The sequence below is a fragment of the Sycon ciliatum genome, chromosome 2, assembly GCF_964019385.1.
Source record: "Sycon ciliatum chromosome 2, ocSycCili1.1, whole genome shotgun sequence".
NCBI classification, from domain to species: Eukaryota; Metazoa; Porifera; class Calcarea; order Leucosolenida; family Sycettidae; genus Sycon; species Sycon ciliatum.
This window is the reverse complement of record NC_088644.1, coordinates 49,039,868-49,059,689: the sequence shown is the minus strand read 5'-3', so window position 1 is coordinate 49,059,689 and position 19,822 is coordinate 49,039,868. Positions and strand designations below refer to the sequence as shown.

Here is a 19,822-nt window from a genome sequence, read left to right as displayed (position 1 = left end):
ATTTCTGTGCACTTGCACATGGCTTGGTTGATCACAGTATGACCGTGTATGGGGTCAGCAGATCATGTCGTGATCTCGACCTGCCGTGCATTGCATAGGCCACTGTACTGATGATCACTTAGAATAGTTGATTCCAAATAATTAAAGGGGAAGTTAAGGCAAAAATTAAAATTTCACCAGTTGTAGTCTTCGGGCTGCTGAGTCGAATGGTCGTGGTTCGAGGAAGCTGAGACGCTCCCTTCCTACTTGAATCCCAATCGAACTCGCGCACATCCACCGAAACTGGGTGACTGCGCCCTACTAGATGGGGATTCGTATGCAAAGTGTCACTAAAAGCGCCATTTCGTTCTTAGGCCATCATTTTTTATATCTATGTTTCGCGTCGGTTCAACTCCCAGAATCATATGCATAATACTCAATACCGACAATAGCTCGTGCATGGTGTACATTCGAAAGAAAAATCGTACATCGAAGCACAATATCTGCATCACTTTGGACAGAGGAGGCAACCGTTGGTGCCCTTGCTTCGCTGGATTATTGTACTCAGCCTTCAGCAGCGGTGCAAAGAGCTCCGGAACGACGTATCCTCTCAGCTTGAGGCGACCGATGCGGTCTGTTGTAAGCTCATAGAATACTGCTCGCAGATGCCGAACAAACGATTTACCAACGCTGGCCTCGAGGCCATTTCTGAATCCCAGTTTCGCCGTATGCAACCATGCAGTCAACACCGATGACTCGCACGATCGTACACTAAACTGTGCATGATTGATTTTTTTATTTTTTTCCGAAAAAAATCAAAACGTATGCGTGCGGACGACGCGAAACATAGATATAAAAAATGATGGCCTTATAAAAGCATGGATGACCGCGATTGGCCCATAATGTTGTAGTCTTTTGGACGCTGAGTCGATTGGTTTTGGTCCGAAAAGGCTGCGATGCAGCGTTCCTCCTTTATTACCAATCAACATGGTTGAACAAGCGGTCACGTGCTCCTGCGTACGCCAGTCACCTGGTCACCGTGCCTGCAGGGTACAACTTACTAGCTTGTTTGACCTTTTTTGGGTGCAGTCCTGTCACTCGAGTTGAACCTTAGTGTGAAAGTAAGTTGTCGCCTGCTGGCGTGGTGACCAGGTGATTTGGGCACCCAGGAGCACGTGACCCCTTCTTCAACCATGTTCGATTGGGAATAAAGGAGGAACGCTGCATCGCAGCCTTTTCGGACCAAAACCAGTCGACTCAGCGTCCAAAAGACTACAACTTATGGGCCAATCGCGGTCATCCGTACTTTTATAAGAACGAAATGGCGCTTTTAGTGACATTTTGCATACAAATCCCCATGTAGTAGGGCGCAGTCACCCAGTTTCGGTGGAAGTGCGCGAGTTCGATTGGGATTCAAGTAGGAAGGGAGCGTCTCAGCTTTCTCGGACCAAGACCATTCGACTCAGCACCCCGAAGACTACAACTGGTGAAATTTTAATTTTTGCCTTAACTAATACTTCCCCTTTATTAATTTGCACTTTGTTTCGGGTCTGTAGAGTGTTGTGTGGTTTCTCTGGTCTAGTCCCCAGTATATCTACTCACCAGTGCTATGCACAGATACAGATGCTACGCAGCAATGACTCTGATGTCTGAGCTCATGAGACTTCGCTTGAGCCCTTGTTGTATCAAAATCGACGTTTATCTATGACGTAACAATTACACGTGTGCACGTGGATCTACGTAGGCTAGGCTGTGTACCTAGCGAACACTGCACTAGAAAGAGTCAGTACCGATTACAGTCAGCCACACTACCCCCCCCCCCCCCTCCCCCACAGTAATACATTTTGTATCAGACAATGAACAGTCTACTGCTGTCTGTAATGTTCCATACATCGACAGAGCGCTAGCAAACTAGAGGTCAGAGTTCAAAGGTTCAGTCAGTTGATTCCTCACATTTGCCCGTCGTGCAGCTGAATACTTTCTGGTTGTTCGTAAAGACTTTCGTCCGTTCCTTGCAGTTCATTAGTAGTCTTGTTCATGTCCAAGGAACATCAGGGAGGAGGTTTTGAAACTCAGCCATAGGTACTGGACTAGAGTATTTGCATGTTGATGTTTTACTTCAGCAGTGCCCTTCCTCGTCGTGTAAAGTTTCAATTGAAATAGTTCCAGCAATTCAGTTAGTCGAGGGGGAGCAGTTCGTAGTGTTTCTTGTCATCAATGGTAGCGAGACGTAAGGCGACCATCCTAGACTGTGAGTAAAAACAGCTTTCTACTCAATACCTACGCTTTGCCGTCGTTCATCTCCTATGCTTTTCTTAGTATGAATGTCGTTTTCCGTGAACCTTCGTCTCTGTCCTAGTCTCGTGTCACAACGTGACGGCTATTCAGTGACCTAAATTGGTTGTTTGTTGAGGTGTAGAGTAGTTTTCTTTCGTCGAGAGTTGTCGTAGGCAGTGGTAGCAATGAGGTGTAACATTTGTCGGTCGTTTGTGTAATTTTGTCGAAGAACGTAAATTGCATGTGTTGCGGTGTGTTGTGAAGACCTCCCCGCCCCCGTGATGTCGTTCATTGACCGTCTTCACCTCTTTCAGCTACAGCCACTGACAACCATATAAAGCTGTATGTACGGTTATCGTGACGTTTGTTTGTGAATGATGGTTGCTAGGATACCTGTACCACGCTGTACTCTGTGGCGACAAATGTCATTACTTGCCACTGTCCAAATAAGGGACGTCTCTATGACGTCATGACGTGTGTCTGTGCATGTGCCAACAAAAGTGAAGAGGTGAAAATGTCATTCTTATGTTGTGTCTGTTTGTACGGTACAGATCTTGAAGAAACTGTGAAGAAATTTGCTGATGCAGTTTCTGAGAAAGGACGAGCGATGTACGAGATATGGGCGTTGGTGTTCAACATCCTTCATCTCCTGCACAGTACTGGAGCAGAGAAAGTTAGATGGACACCACCTGGTTATGCATTCACATTCTCCTACACACTAGGAGTAAGTAGAGTGTTGATGTAATGTGTGTACATGTGTGCTCTTGCACGTGCGCGTGTCCGTGTGTGTGTGTGCGTCCACGTGTGTTTGTGCATGTGTGTGTGTGCGTGTGTGTCTGTCTGTGTAGGTGCAGGCACCTGTGTGTGTGTGTGTGTGCACGTGCGCGTGTCCGTGTGTACGTGTGTGTGATCACGTACCCGTATGTGTATATGCATGTTCAAGTGGTGACACACCGTCTTCTTCTTCTTGTCTGTACCATTGTCAAGTGACTGATGACCAGTGGAAATTGTTTCTGTGACATAACATTAGAAGATGTGCAATTGCTGCAATATTCTCTCAAGTTGGAATAAAGTTATGACAATTTGACTGGTTTTGACCTCTGAGGTCAATCAGTAGGTTTCCTAGCTCCTAATGGCATTGTACTGAGAGTTTTGTTGCTGTCATTGTTGTAATTGTCAAATTGTTTCTTCTGTTTTGTATATCACATAGGTCACGATGATAGCTGTTCTCTGCTATTGTGGAGAACACCTTAGTGATGAAATGATGCAAGGTCTTGTCGACTATATTCTGCACTTCAAGTCAGTTGATGTCAATGAAGAAGATACCGACGTAAGTTGTTGTGTTTTGGATTGTGACAAGAGACATTGTCTGTGTTCAGTATACTGTGCTGGTTCACTGCTATGTGTACGTCTTTGCTGGTGTCTCTGTGTGTACGTCTGTTTCCTTGTTGGTGTGTTTTGCCTGTGTATATGTACTGCATGTTCATCTGTGTGTTTGTGTGTGTATGTACGTGTGGGTGGGTGCGCGCGCATGTGTGTGTATGTATGTGTGTGTGTATGTGTGTGTGTGTGTGTGTGTGTGTGTGTGTGTGTGTGTGTGTGTGTGTGTGTGTGTGTGTGTGTGTGTGTGTGTGTGTGTGTTCAGGACTCCTCGACTCTCTTGCACCATTGTGCAGTGACAGGCAATGCACGTTTAGCAAAACTGCTCATCGAACGCGGCGCTTGCCTCAACGCACAGACCAGCTTGGTAAGAAATAGTGTTACTCTAGAGTCTGGTTGTCTCAACTGAAATATCAGTTTGTAAGTTCTTACATGTCTGTGTGTATGTCTGTAAGACAATCTGTTCATCGTTCGTACTCGTATGTCCTTGTGTCCACGTGTGTTCATGTTTGCACTCTCATCTGTTCATCAGAAACGACATTTTCATTGTACAACCTGTGTTACCTTGTAGGCTCACGTGTGTTCTTGTGCGCATGTGTGTGTGTGTGTGTGTGTGTGTGTGTGTGTGTGTGTGTGTGTGTGTGTTTGTCCATGGGTGTGTGTGTGTGTGTGTGTGTGTGTGTGTGTGTGTGTGTGTGTGTGTGTGTGTGTGTTTGTCCATGGGTGTGTGTGTGTGTGTGTGTGTGTGTGTCCATGGGTGTGTACTCACATGTGCACACAATGACTTGTAATTCTTCATGTTTGTGCATGTGCCTGTGGTCCTGTATGTGTGTTCATGTGTGCACGTGCATTGTTGTGTTTGTTCTAGTTGTCCAGGTCTGTGTCGGTGTGTGGTTGTAGTAGTTAGTGTAATGGTTGTATAGCAATACTCATCACATTCTCTCTTTCTCTACAGTCACGATATACTCCACTGCACTTGGCAGTCATCTGGAACCAGATCAATGTTGTCAAGGTGATACTGTCACATGACAGTGACGGTGTCACCTTGGATACTGCACTGCTTGACGGCGTAAGTATTTGATTGTGTGTTGTTGTGAAGTGAACAGTTTCTACTCGTCCTTCTCATCTGTCCTCTCTCTCTCTCTCTCTCTCTCTCTCTCTCTCTCTCTCTCTCTCTCTCTCTCTCTCTCTCTCTCTCTCTCTCTCTCTCTCTCTCTCTCTCTCTCTCTCTCTCTCTCTCTCTCTCTCTCTCTCTCTTTCTCTAAATGGACAGAGTGTTTGATTGTGTTTGTTGGAACGAGTAAGGAGTGATGAGTTGTTGTTATTGTAACGAGTACAAGGAAGACATGCAGTTGTTCCTGACGAAGAGCTGTGATGATGATGTCTTTCCCTCCTCGTCATTGTTTCTTTCGGAGTTTTTTTGAATTTTTTCGAAGAGTGAAGTGAATTTAAGTGCTTGGATACAGTTCTAGGACAGGGATGTCAATGAGGAAGATGTTGTTTGTCATGTGAGTTATTTAAAGAGGTCATTGGCTAGTTCTCATCGTCGATAAAGCGCTTGTTGTGCTGCGTAGGTCATTTTCGTGAGATTGTAAATTTCTTCGTTTTTTGACTGAGTATATCTGTTGTTGTTGTGCTTGTGATGTGTTGTTGTGCTACTCAGGATGGTGAAACAGCATTGGACATAGCAAAGCGATCTCCTGATGAATATGTGCAGCTTCTCACACAGTATGAAGCTGACAAGGTATGTGTTTATTTTGTAGTTCATGAGTGAGTAAATATGTATGTAGTGAGTGGAGTGTGTAATGGTGGAGTATGGCTGAATCACCGACTGTCATTCAACCAGAAATGCCAACCAACTGGGTCTGTTTTGCGTACTCGGCCTTTTGATTTTCTGCACTTCTCAGTGTTTTGCATGCTAACGTGTACTGACGTGTGTTGTCGGTTTTGACACACACATGCACGTCGCTCCCTGAATTTGTACTGCAAGATAGATGTGACTTGTACCCACGACAGGATGTTTTGTGATGTCTGAAGTTGTAACATAGCAAGCACTCACTTTGCAAGGATATTCATTACTCAGCTTGTGCTTGCCATGCTACTACTACATGGTTACGTAAACAAATTCACGGTTCACGTGAGACTCAGCTGCAGGCTGCTGAGTTTTCCGTTTCCGTAGGAACGCCACCACCCTCTAGGATCAGCTCAGCTGATAAGTCTTTGTAATTTTCCCTACTTTTGCTCAAATTCCGTATTGCGGATGTAGGAGTGATTTTCAGTACAATTACGGGAAAATACGGAATGTTGTCATCACTGCTAAACTATTATTTGTGTACTATTGTCACGCAAGCAACTCTTTACCAGTGTATATAATTTATTATATATACCAGTAGATTAGAGAGATTGAGATTTACGACACACACGTCGGGTGGACTTGCAAAGCGGAAGAAATCCCTGCAAGGTCCTTGTCAACCTGTGATGTATACCCAAAGTGTGCCCAAGTGCCCATGCCACAGAAGAGCACCCATTGTAACTGTGATCAAAAATACCATGGCAGCTCACAGGGCTGGCAAATACGTGACTGGTCTGGGGATTGTCCCTGCCGTGCGGTAAGGGTATCCAGCTTTTGCAGACACGCAATGGCTGTGTGTGGGGGGGGGGACTGGCTACTGTGAGGATGTGTAGGGGTAGGGGGGGGGGGGGGGCTGTGAGGATGTGTAGGGGCAGGTGGGGGGGGTGTGAGGATGTGTAGGGGCAGTGGGGTGGGGGTGGGGCTGTGAGGATGTGTAGGGGCCGTGGGGACCTGTGAGGATGTGTAGGGGCAGTGAGGGGGGGGGGGGGAGTATGTGTTGGGGCCGGGGGAGGGGGTGGGTGGAAGATCCTGTGAGAATGTGTAGGATGGCGGGGGGGGGGGGGGTGAGGATGTGTAGGACGGAGGGGGGGGGGCTGGGATGTTGTGATGGTTGTAGGGGTGGGAACTGTGATTGCGTAAGGGGGTTGGGGCTGTGATGGTGTAGGGGTGTGTGTGTGTGGGGGGGGGGGGGGGCTGTGAGGGAGTAGGGGTGTGTGGGGGGGCTGTGAGGGAGTAGGGGGTGGGGGAGGGGCTGTGAGTATGTTTAGGGTATGGGGGGGGGGAGTGAGAGAGTGTAAGGCTGGATGGTGTGAGTGTTGGTGATAACTACTGTCTCCTCCAACGAAAAACTCCTATTTTTGTCGTTATCCAATTTTTTGTCGTGTGTATCTTGTTCTCTCTATTGCTAGTGTGTGCGTACACGTATGTTAACGTTCAGATCTGTGTCGGTGTCTTTGTCAGCGATGTGTGTGGATATGGCAAACCATTCTGTTGATTCCCCTCATTCAGTTGTTAGCTATCAGATAACAGTGGGCAGTGTAGTCAGCAGTGTAGTCGATAGTGTAGGCTGTCAACCCTGTGCACTCACTGAACTGACTATGTGTTTTGTTATGTGTCCAGGCAAACAAGAAGAGTAAGAAGCCACTGTTGTCATTAGAAACTGGTAAGGGATAAACTGTTGAGTGATTATAATTGACTTTCAATAGGGATCTCAGCGCGTGAACTGCGCAGCCAGTCTGCGCAGGTGAGATTTTCGATCCCAAACGCGTCCAGTGCAGAAATCGTGGAAAAGAACATTTTTTTCGAAATAAATCAAGTTGAAGAAGACAGTAGAAATGGCTGAATATTGCGTCCAGGAAAGCACGTTCTACGGCCATTTCCAAGCTACCTATCTCCCAGACACTCTCTCTGAGGAACTATGGAGGGTCAAAGAGCACAATCTTTCACTCTTGGACGCAGCGTGAACACCTCTTCTACTGAGCGCGATGTCTTCTCTCTGAGTGATAATGGCGGCGATGTTCGCGATGGCTGATGCACTGAAAATCGAAGTTAGGACAATCTAACCGGAGAAAACGTCTGAATTTTTGACTGAATCCTCTCTGAAGTGGGTTCTTGCCGCATGGAAAATTATAGGAAAATTGACCGGGGCAATATCGCCTTGGCCACGCTGTCCTTCGGCGGGAATTACAAAGTATGTTCGAACGACGATGAAGATGACGATTCCGCTAGTGTCCACCGCGTCCCCTACTGGCCCTGGTGTCGAAAATCGACCGTCGCCATTTTTCTGCTGTGTCCGCGAGCTGCACTCAAAACTCGATGACGCAATGTATGCGCAAACACCCTGCGCACTGCACGCGCTGAGATCCCTACTTTCAACAGAGAACACATTTCAAACGATGTTGTTCTTGGCATTGTCGTCATCGCTGTCATCATAGTCGTCAACACTGCTATTTCTATCTTGTGATCAAGATTGATTTATCAAAGTAATGTGGTATTTCCTGTTGTTCTTTCACTTTCTGAAATTAACTAAATGCTGTTGTGTTCTCTTCTCTTGTGTTTTGTCTCCATGGACAATTGCCATGGCTACTGAAGAAGTGTGAAAGCAGCTGTGACGGGCAAGCCTAGTCTGCATAGCCACGGCGGGGGACGTCTACCACTCGTGTGTGTGTGTGTGTGTGTGTGTGTGTGTGTGCGTGCGCGCACGTCTGTGTTTAGATGCATGACATTTTAGGAAATTAGTAAACGGACTTCTCGTTGATATTTTGCTTCTTGGTTCTCGCAATATCTGATGGATGGGTTCTATACATTCTATTCGCCATGCTCTTTACAACTACAAGTAAATTTCGTGAATAATTTTCACTGTCGTTGTCGTCTGGTAAACAAATTGATTACATCATAGCTGATCGTTGTCCTCCACCAGCCTGCACCGTGAACTTAGCCAGTTTTATTACTCGTTTGAAACTGTTTTCCCTCTAACTAATTTTCTTAGTATGCAGCGCTGGCTGACTATCGTGTACAATTGACCGTGCCATTCTTTGTATTTGTTTCTGGCTTTGTCTTGTTTCTGTACACGTGACAATGTGGCTGTTGCCTCAGCTTTGGTGTTTTGTATCTGGAAAGATTATTGCTGATAAAATTTAAACTCTCAGATATTCCAAATACTCTTTCTGCTCTCGGACTATGCTAGGTTCAAGTTTGAACTGAAGCTAGGCGGTTTACAGGAGAGTACGAGATCACCACTACCTGCCGTTGTACATGTACATGTGTGTATGTGTGTGTGTGTGTGTGTGTGTGTGTGTGTGTGTGTGTGTGTGTGTGTGTGTGTGTGTGTGTGTGTGTGTGTGTGTGTGTGTGCGTGCGTGCGTATATGTGTATATCTGTTAACCATGGACTGCTTCTGGCTAGATTAACTCTTGTGTAATCGATGGTGCTAGTGACGCTTAAATCAGATCCACTCTGATTTAGCCACCCACACTATAGTACCAAGTATTACCTTCACTGGGGGCAGGGGTACCTGCAGTTGGATCCCAGGACGGATACCCTGATGCCGTCCATCCTTTTTCTGCACCTTGTCCTCACCCACTTACTGAGATGTGGTGAGCCCATAAGTGGGATCATTTTAAAGTCCACCCAGAGTTTCGGGGATTTCAGGGGTGTCGGCCGTTGGGCGGTTCAATAGCCAGTTGAGTCATCTTTCCAAGATTCCTTTTGAGTCTCTCTCCCCTCTACCGGGGAGACCCACGTGACCAGTTTTGGCAGTGAGCAACAAGTATGTGTGTGTGTGTGCGTACGCGCGCACGCGCGTGTGTATGCCTTGGAGGTTTGTTAGTTGCACGATACTTAGAGATCTCAGCCTCAATCTAGGGGACGGTATCTAATCTTGATGAGACGAGTCTCAATTTTAACCGTTCAGCCCCAAATAAGTTTTGGGAGTTGCAATTGCATGTGTTGTGTCATTCCAAGGCACTTCCTTGCTATCGCTGTGATGTCCTGTGTGCAAAAGACCACACACAAGCACACTCTAGCGTATACTTCAGTAAACCTGGTCGTATTTTAGGTAAACACAGGGATTTATTGTACTGACTGGTCTTGTGTTAAACCCTGTATGACAGTATGACTAGTCTTATCAGGACACGTTACGACTAAACACTGTTCATAACCACTAGTCTTATCAGGACACGTTACGACTAAACACTGTTCATAACCACTAGTCTTATCAGGACACGTTACGACTAAACACTGTTCATAACCACTAGTCTTATCAGGACACGTTACGACTAAACACTGTTCATAACCACTAGTCTTATCAGGACACGTTACGACTAAGCACTGTTCATAACCACTAGTCTTATCAGGACACGTTACGACTAAACACTGTTCATAACCACTAGTCTTATCAGGACACGTTACGACTAAACACTGTTCATAACCACTAGTCTTATCAGGACACGTTACGACTAAACACTGTTCATAACCACTAGTCTTATCAGGACACGTTACGACTAAACACTGTTCATAACCACTAGTCTTATCAGGACACGTTACGACTAAACACTGTTCATAACCACTAGTCTTATCAGGACACGTTACGACTAAACACTGTTCATAACCACTAGTCTTATCAGGACACGTTACGACTAAGCACTGTTCATAACCACTAGTCTTATCAGGACACGTTATGACTAAACACTGTTCATAACCACTAGTCTTATCAGGACACGTTACGACTAAGCACTGTTCATAACCACTAGTCTTATCAGGACACGTTACGACTAAACACTGTTCATAACCACTAGTCTTATCAGGACACGTTACGACTAAACACTGTTCATAACCACTACACCACGTGTACTGTGTACTGTTAAAGCTGATTTTTTCGGTGGTGATTTTTTTTCGGTAACTTCGGTGCCGACAAATTTGACCGAAAATAAAACGCACCGAAATTTTCGGTAAAACCGGTTCTGTATACATGTCGTACTAGTACACTTACCTGGAAAACGGGTTTTACCGAAAATTTCCCTCCACCGAACCGCCGATTTTGGCGAATTCCGAATATATCGCACACCGAAAATTTCTGGTTTTACAGTATATAAAGAGAACAAATTCTGCTGTCATCGCCACACTACAACAAAGTCATGAAGGTTTACCAAAATCGATTTTCCTGTCACAATCATCAGTGGAAAGCCGTGACTGAAGAATAGCCATGCCAAATCAATAATTTATATACATTCAATAATGTGTTACGAGAACAAAACAAAGTGCTAAAAATAGAATGAGGGAAGGTGAGACAATAGAAGTAAAGTGAGAGCTCAGTGTGTGCAGGTGTATGATGATTTTAGTTTTTCTGTTCTTTGTCGTGCACGGTACGCTAGTCAGTTGAAAGTACTTGAGGCTGTTTGTATTTATTTATTTATTTATTTATTTATTTCACCTTCCCGTGGCCAGAGAATATAGGCCAATATGGAGGGAGGGGGGCGGTAGCCAGCCATGGCAGTAAACAAAAACAAAGCAAAAATAAATAAATATTACACATTACTGGAGGCAAAGCCTGAGAAACAAATGTGGATGAAGAACTAGCAGTTATTAGAACACGAGCTTCATGTTGGCCTTGAAATCCTTTAGCGTACAAGACGATTTTACTGATAGAGGCAGGGCCAGCCAGAGAGAATAAGCAGCAAAAAACGGAGATCTGGTATAAGCTGAGGTTCGGGCTTTAGGTAAAGTGCAGGGATTGCGCGTAGGACGAGTGGGAAGAAACCAGTTATATTTACACAAGTGTGGCGGGGCTTTGTCAAGACGAATAGAATGAACAACAATACACAGTTTTCGATCCGCTTGACTAGAGATAGGGAAGGTGTTAAACATATCATACAGCTCGGCAGAAGGAAAGTATGATGGTTTGCGGAAAAGGACTTTGAGTATCCTCTTATTGTGGACTTCCAGGGTACTCATTAACGATTTACTAAGTAGGGATGACCAGGCGGTTGAGCAATAGAGAAAAATGGGGAGAATATAGCAATGATAAAAAAGGCGAATGCATTCAAGCGGTAGGTGGGAGCAGTGAGACACGAGGTAGCCAACAGCTTTACTGACTTTGCTACAGATATAGTCGACATGTCTACTAAACGATAAGTCTGAGTCAATGACCAAACCAAGATGTTTGTGTTGTTTTACCACTGTGAGGTCTGTGAGGGATCCGGGAAGAGTGAATGCATAGGTTGGCTCTGAGTTCGGCAGGAATAATATCTCAGTCTTGGCGATATTAGGTCTTAGTCTCCAGGTAGTCATCCACTGATGGACTTCGTTGATACCGCGCTGGAGACTGTCTCGCAGCCTGTCTAGACACTCATTGAACCGGAGCAGTGCAGTATCGTCAGCAAATAAGGACACACCTTCAACATGACTGGGAAGATCATTTATATACACTAGGAAAAGGAGGGGCCCTAGGATGGATCCCTGGGGCACTCCGGACAGAACAGGTGAAGCATCTGAGAGAGTTCCACCTACAAAGACAACTTGCGTTCTGTCGGATAGGTAGTCTGTAATCCACTCCAGCGCTGAGTCACACACACCGAAAACTTTGGAAAGTTTAGCAAGTAATGCACGGTGCCACACGGTGTCGAAAGCTTTCTCGAGGTCGAAAAAGCACATGGCAACTTTCCACCCCATATGACGATGGTCGGCAATGTTTTGGATCAGCTTGGTGAGCTGTAGAGCGGTCGAGTCACCACGACGAAACCCAGATTGCGCGGGATTCGTTTGTATACGCCTGATCTTTGTAAGCAGAAGAAACATGTAGTTGCGTTAAGATTGTTTTCGTAGGTGCACAGCGTGATTGTTTGTCTCACTACACAGTTCTAGCGTTGCAATTAGTTCCTCACCCCTGTTGCACTTAGCTCTCACTTTACTTCTACCACCGTCCTGTCAGACAGTGAGTATGAGAGGAAGCGGGGAGGGGGAGCCTACAGAACATGCAAAAGAGAACTCTGGGTAGTAACGTTATGTTTGAAGGTTGCCACCGTCACGTGATCTATGTTTTCGTCACAGTCTAGCCATTCATCCACCTTCCATTTGCACTTCACTTGACCTCTCTGCAGCACGCATGCTTGTTCCAGGTCCGTCTCCTTCACATGCGCCTTCAGGTACAAGTGGATCAGCACAGCAGGATGCATCACCAGATCACTGGTCATAGACTAAACAGTTCATTTAGAAAAGCGATCCTGTCAGCTTTTCTATTATTGTGTTCACATGGCAGAAAAAACGACACCGCTATGCTACGTAAGTTTCTACGTAAGGTGCTCGGTACTTCACTTAGGCTACGTAAGTTTCTACGTAAGGTGCTCGGTATTAGATCTACTAACGCGTGGTAGCCGCGTGTTGTGCACGTGCTCGGCAGACATTGTGTTGCATGCAGTGCATGCAGTCCGTTTTCGGATGTGCATGCGCGAGGAACTTCCTTCTTTGGAACTGCTTCTTGCATGAGCTGTTTCGGATATTTCGTGTCCTGGCTTATTTCGCTTCGGCTCTGCTGAGACCTCTTTTCACGGAATATTACTCAATGACAGGTGAGTTGACCAGTTCCCTTTGATCCATTTGCTTGTGTTGACTCTTTCATTTACGAAAAGTGTGCTGATTTTAGGTGGAATACAATAAAATTAATAATGGAAAAGCTGACAGGATCTCTTTTCTAAATTTAGCTTTTCTGCTGTCGAGGCCTCCTTTTACGGAATACTCAATGACAGGTGATCTCTGAGTTGACCAGTTTCCTTCGATTCATTTGCTTATGCTCACCCTTTCATTTACGGAAACGTGTTCTGATTTTATTCGGATTTAGATCCATTCGTTTCACTTTGCCCTTGCCAACAGTTCATTGTACATTGGTACGTTACAAGTAAGGCACGGGTCATGATTGCTTCCGGCATTCCGTGCTCCGATCATAGGGTAGAATCTGAATTTTGCAGTGGCATAGCATCGTTGGCAGTTCCCAATCTGGAGGGAAAGGTTCAAAGACGCATTGGCCGAGTACTAGTATGCAAAATAAATTCGCATATCAGGGAAAATCTCCATTATGGAGAGGTTCATGCATTCAGTGACTTGTTTGCTTCATACGAAACAAGCCAATGGGTGCAGTCTCGTCTCGTGAAAATCTCGTACGATTGGATTTGTTTACTCGAGTCTGGGCTGTTTGATTTGTGAGTAGCGCCGAGATTGCACTGCCCCAAATAAAGTTGCGTGCCGGTAGAGCAAGAATTACGATCTGCAATCTGTTTGTAGTACCTGCAAGAATGTGCTATACATGTATCGTATTTTCTCTGTTGTTGTTTCAGTTGCCGTCATGTTGCTAAAGAAAGGTTCAGTGACTCATTTGTTTCATAAAAGACGAGTCAATGGTTTGGTCTGGCTTAGAATCTTTCGCTGTACAAGAAATGTATTCGTGTCTCTATTGGAGAAATAATTGTATTCACTCGTTATAAAATAGGGTTAACAGAAACTCACAGAGCAAATGCCATCGGTCCCTTGATGTTCGTCCTAAAGAGGTTTAATAATAATATCTTTATTAGGATGACCCAGAGGCTTGTCGCCTATCAAGGGGTTCACCGCTTGTTGTTTGACTGGATATCATTCATACTCCCCCGAAGTCGTGTAACATTTTTACTATTATGGAGTGCCTTGTTTATCTCTCAGTACCTAAAACCATATATCCTTGCCCCTTATATCCTCAGGATCAGTGTAGTTGTTGGAACGAGGTGTCGGACTCAGCGATGTATTTGTTTACATTTTAATGCATGTTTATTGTTCCTACTTTGCTGTGTTGTTTTAGACAATCGTGGACACTTTGAAGTCACTGAACTGCTTCCAAAAGTTTTATCGACATCAACAGGATTACGATTTCACTACAATATGATGCCGGATGACCTTATCACGACAACCCATGACTACAATTATAAACACAGAATCAACAAAAACATCTGCGGCACACACCTGGTTACAATTCTCAAGTAAATGTGATTTAGGGTGTGGACCTAGTAAAATAAATAAAATAATAATAATAATAAGACATCTGAATTTTCTGAAAGACAAGACAATTTTATGACAGTCATGAAATTCTGCAACATCCACAGAATGACTTGCGTATAAAAAAAGTATCACCGCCACGACCCATATGATTCCCCTGCAGAAGAACATGAATACATGTATGCAAGACTAGTTCCATTTTCTGCAAGAAAAGGCTTGCACATCAATGCGTATAATACGGTATTGAATTTGATATGATACACATAGGGGCTCCCGTAAGAAGAACATAGGTCTGTGGGAAACACCCTAGTAAAAAAATAATAATAATAATAACATGCAGAGCTAGAGGCGCTACATGTAGGCCATCATTAGGGCATTCCATCAAGAGTCCATAAACAAGAGTATGCAACTATGATCTCTTTTCTATGGGCCAGATGCGCGGCACGCTGCCTTCATTACATCATTCAGCTGCAGTCCGCGCACTGTGGAAAGTCAAACACCGCACTTTTCCTCTGGTTTGAAATGAACTTTCGTACGGAACTGGAGTTCACGCGCCAGAATTTAGAGATTGCGTAGGTACTGGAACAAATCGAGCAAAAACAGATGGGCTCGTACGAGAAATTGTGAGTTTGAATGCATGCTTTCAGAGCGTGATGAAGGTTAGTTACGTAATGAAGGCAGCGCGCCGCGCACTGACCCATAAGTTAAGGCATAACCACAGTTGCATACTCTTGTTTATGCACTCTTGATTCCATTGGTTACACAATTATATCCTTTAGCCAAAAAAACAAAAGAAATTATAGCAATAAAAACTGCTTTATGGCAGTTTTCTAAAAAAAGTTATTGTGTTCTAGTCCATGGACCTCGTCTAAAAAGTAAGAAATTAACGAAATGTGATAGCCGAAAATTAACATTTCACACAAAACCTCACAATAATCACACACAGGATGCGAGACGACCTTTTCCCCTCGTGGTCCTCTTTCATATGCAAGCATGTTGGCGCAGTACATGTACTTGTACAAGTACAAGTGTCGGAATAAACAAGTGTTGAAAGCCGTACTATTAGATCTTCAAGTGTCGTGATTATTGTGAGGTTTTGTGTGAAATGTTAATTTTCGGCTATCACATTTCGTTAATTTCTTACTTTTTAGACGAGGTCCATGGACTAGAACACAATAACTTTTTTTAGAAAACTGCCATAAAGCAGTTTTTATTGCTATAATAGTTATTGTATTCCTCTGCTAGCTCCATGGTGGTTACATTATTTTTGATTTTTTTCTGTCTGCTTCAAAGTGTGATCGTCCCACCCCGGACTGTATTCACACAAAGTGTCCTTGACTTGTGTCCAGGATCATAATTACACGCCATGGTTCATCAGCTCCCGCCCATCTTCTGTTGCTTCAACCATTCGTTCTATCGCGGACATGATCACCTATCCAGTAGTCTATTATTCCCGTAGCTATGCAGAAGACGTTACTTCAGTAACGTCTGGCGCTAGCCAGGGTCCACACAGCTTTAATTTGGTATTTGTGTGTTTGTTTGTTTGTTTGTTTGTTTGTGTGTTTGTGTCACGCCTGGAGCTATCCCGTATCTGTCCCGTATCTATCCCGTATCTGTCCCGTATCTGTCCCATATCTGTCCCGTATCTGTCCCGTATCTGTCCCGTATCTGTGACTACAAAGGCTCTACAGGACTGTACATACGAAATTTTGCAGCGCCGAAATTTTGTATATTTACAGTAGCTGGTGACAAAGGCTGGCGTGCCGATTGCAGCGCCGAGGTATCTTGCACCATCGGGTTGGATGGTGACACCTGTGCCGTCGAAAATACGGACAGCCTCATCGAGGAACTGAGGTTTCACAACCAGGATGGATTTGGACGGGTTGGGAAAGTATCCGTACTGGGGGCCCTTTCCGACTAGCCGATCCCACCACTTGCGCACCCGCAGCAGCTTGCCACCCGACCCAGCGTCGTCAGTATACCAGGACTGTACCGCACCTTCAGTTGCCACAGACTTCATCAGCCATAGCATCGCATAGCTGGTCAGATGCATCGGAGAAGCCGGTGCACATATGGCGCCACGTGTCCGCGTTCACTCCCGATGGGCCAGCACCTCCCTGCGTGTGTAGTGCGGCACGTCGGATGGAGGCTTTATTAAGAGCTTCGAACTGCACAGGATGAGGTGGTATGGGCGCTTGCCCGGGAATCAGTGCATCTGGGTTTGCTGGCTGGCCGATAGGGTGCTTGCTCTTGAGCACGTCACGAACAGTGCTGTCACCCACTCTGTCGTCCAGTTCCAATACACCGCCACGACCACCCTCCTGCAACATGTGGATGGCGGAGGTTAACTTTCCACCCGTCACAAAGTTGGCAAAGTGCCGAGCGTCTGTGGACTGAGCAGTTGTGGATGGCTGACGTTGAAGAAGCTGTTGGATCGTGCGACATTCATGGCGTAGTTGATCTATCTCGCCGTTATTCCACTGGTGCAAGCGGGTTTGGAGACACTTTGCGAGTGACTGTGATGGTGGTCTTGTTTTCTGAAGGAGTAGTTGCTGGAACACCATGGCAATTCTGAGGGCTTGACCCTCAAAGGGTCCTGAATTCCCCCTTCCGTATTTGGCAGTTTTCTGCCTGCACTCAAATGATACCCAGCAGAACCGTACGCATTTTCTCTGCGTGTGCCACAACGTTGAGAACCTCATCTCCGCGTAGAAATCTGGAGCCAAAACACGCGAAGCCGTAGACTCTAACCCAGACACCTGCTCTCTACGTGATTTCTCTACGTTTCACGTATACATGTAGCAGAACCTCCCTATTATCAAGAGTCCATAACCCAAGAGTATGCAACTGTGATCTCTTTTCTATAGGCCAGATGCGTGGCGCGCTGCCTTCATTACATCATTCAGCTACAGTCCGCGCACTGCGGAAAATCAAACACCGCATTTTCCCTCTGGTTTGAAATGAACTTTCGTACGGAACTGGAGTTCACGCGCCAGAATTCAGAGATCGCGTAGGTACTGGAACGAATCGAGCAAAAACGGATGGGCTCGTACGAGAAATTGTGAGTTTGAGTGCATGCTTTCAGAGCGTGATGAAGACAAGTTACGTAATGAAGGCAGCGCGCTGCGCATGCACCCATAATCACAGTTGCATACTCTTGGGTTATGGACTCTTGGTATTATGTATACGACTCCCTGATGTATAGGGAGATTTGGAAAGAAATAGGGAGACAAGGAGGAAATGAAATTAGAATGGACGTTAGTTGCCGAATAGGTCGAGCGAGCGAGGAGGGTTGGGGGCAAGAGAGGGGGAGAGAACTAAATAAAGTATAATTATATAATGCGTAAGGAGTGCACATTCAGATCCAGAGAAAAGAGTAAGCAGGGCACGAGGCGTATGGCAATATGCAGCAGTGTGTGGGCAGATGTGCATACATCTTACAAAGTGTCAGTGGCCCAGGCCATTGCTGGGCACGGAGGTGCCGGAAGACAGACACTTTAAAACTTTGCAGCCGTTTCCGGTCAGGTGGCTGGCTGAGGACGGCGGGTGGCAGGGCATTCCATACAGGGACAGCACAGGCGGGGAAAGCTCTACGGCAACTTTCCCGGCTATTGACAGGTAGCCCTGTCTCAAGCTGGTAGTTATGCATGTCGAGACGGACGAGAGAGAGACGAGTGGGTCGAACATGGGCTGGTCGGGGGGCTTGAGAGGGAGGCAAGAGCTGACGAAGTGGGCTGGTAGGATTGGAGCACAGTAGCTTGTAAATGTAGGTACACGCAGCTACCATGCGCCGGATAGACAGACTTTGCAGCATTGCGCCGGGGCCAATCAAGTGGAGGGCTGAGCGCTGCGTCTGGTCAAGTCGCTGCAAGTAACAATCTGCTGCGCCCATCCAGACCAATGGGCAGTACTCCATTACTGGGCGTACAAACCCACGGTACACTGTAGCACGGCTGCGAGAATCCAGGAGCGGCGAGGCCTTCCGCAGGAGCCCGAGTGATGATTGTGTGACTTGCGGCCCAGCGTATTGCACACACATGTACACGTACATGTGTGTGAGCTGAGTTACATTTTCCGGTTTTCTGGGTTTGCGTTAAAAAAAAAATTTGTTCCGTTTTTTTTTGAACTCCGGCTGTGAAATACATGCGCGCGCGCGGGGGACACGAAACAAAGATAAAAAACGGTGTGGCCTTTAAAGGAGATAAAAAGAGAAGAAGGAGCAAACCAAAAGTTTTATAATAGCTATAAAGAGAACAAATTCTGCTGTCATCGCCACACTACAACAAAGTCATGAAGGTTTATTATTATTATTATTATTATTATTTATTCATATTTTACTAGGGCAGTCCCCACAGACCTATGGTCTTCTTACAGGGTGTGAAGATAGCGGAGCGAAATGCAGCAGGTAGGGATATGGTGCGAATCGCGGCAGGGAGGGCGTTCCATCGGTCAGCTCCAAGATAAGATACAGAGTGATAGCCAAAATACAATCTGGCATGGGGCAGTACCAGGCCGAGCAATTCCTGAGAACGGGTAATTCTAGCAGTGCGGGATGATGAGACAGCACGAGGAGTGAAAAGTCGGCAAAGTAGGGGACTAGCACGAGCATTTATGCATCTATGTAGAAACACATAGAGGTTGGCAGCATAGCGAATATTTAACGGTATTAGGTGCTGTCTAGCTAAGATGGGTTGGATGGAGGCAGAGGGAGGGAAGCCAAAGACAGTGCGGATCGCCCGATTCGCGATGCTAATAAGAGCGTTATAGGTGGTCTGTCGCAGGCAGTGCACGTACGCATTGCTCGCGTACTCCAGGATAGATTGGACAAATGCAAGATAGAAAGTTCGCTTGGCTCTAGCACTGAGAAGGTGGCGGCAACGGCGAAATGCATTGACCTTGGCATTGACTTTACTTCTAATGTTACTTACTTGCTGTTGAAACGACAGATGCTCATCTATGATGATGCCCAGGTACTTGGCTTGCTGCGATTGCTGTATACGGCTGTTGCAAAACTGTAGGGCACAGTCTGCATGTACATTGGGTTTCCGTAGCAGCAGGAATTGCGTCTTGGATGGGTTCAGCTGTAGTCCATGGGCCTCCAGAAAGCTGCTCACACGGGTCAGATCATGTTCCAAGGTCTGTGTGGCAGTGGAAGGGGACGGGTCGGCAGCGTAGATGTTGGTGTCATCTGCATACAGGAGGCAGAGGGATGACTGTAGGCAGGCTGGTAGGCGCCTGGTGTACACCGTGAACAGTGCCGGTCCCAGGACAGAGCCCTGAGGGACACCGCGATTGGCCGTGTACGGGGTTCCAGGTGGT

The 19,822-nt window shown here is 45.9% G+C and overlaps 1 protein-coding gene across 2 annotated transcripts; it reads left to right on the top strand.

The window, feature by feature from the left end:
• Window positions 1-1,829: 1,829 nt before the first annotated feature.
• On the top strand, window positions 1,830-8,721 carry LOC135810330 (alpha-latrotoxin-Lhe1a-like). 2 transcript variants are annotated; one of them, XM_065323818.1, is made up of 8 exons: window positions 1,830-2,230; window positions 2,808-2,980; window positions 3,467-3,586; window positions 3,902-4,003; window positions 4,592-4,705; window positions 5,300-5,380; window positions 7,109-7,151; window positions 8,081-8,721. In XM_065323818.1, exons 1-8 carry the CDS (start codon window positions 2,197-2,199, stop codon window positions 8,086-8,088), a joined length of 675 nt encoding a protein of 224 aa, XP_065179890.1. In that variant the 5' UTR covers window positions 1,830-2,196; the 3' UTR covers window positions 8,089-8,721. The 2 variants fall into 2 exon arrangements, with proteins under 2 accessions (XP_065179890.1, XP_065179889.1); XM_065323817.1 differs by lacking the exon at window positions 1,830-2,230 and having other exon boundaries at window positions 2,507-2,980.
• The last annotated feature ends 11,101 nt before the right edge of the window (window positions 8,722-19,822 follow it).

What these genes read in the sequence shown, in the direction of transcription:
- LOC135810330 (XM_065323817.1), top strand. Translation starts at nt 2,726, where the DNA reads ATGACGTGTGTCTGTGCATGTGCCAACAAAAGTGAAGAGGTGAAAATG. An exon ending in CATTCTCCTACACACTAGGA is followed by an intron (nt 2,981 to 3,466) that starts GTAAGTAGAGTG and finishes TATATCACATAG; the next exon opens with GTCACGATGATAGCTGTTCT. An exon ending in ATACTGCACTGCTTGACGGC is followed by an intron (nt 4,706 to 5,299) that starts GTAAGTATTTGA and finishes TGTGCTACTCAG; the next exon opens with GATGGTGAAACAGCATTGGA.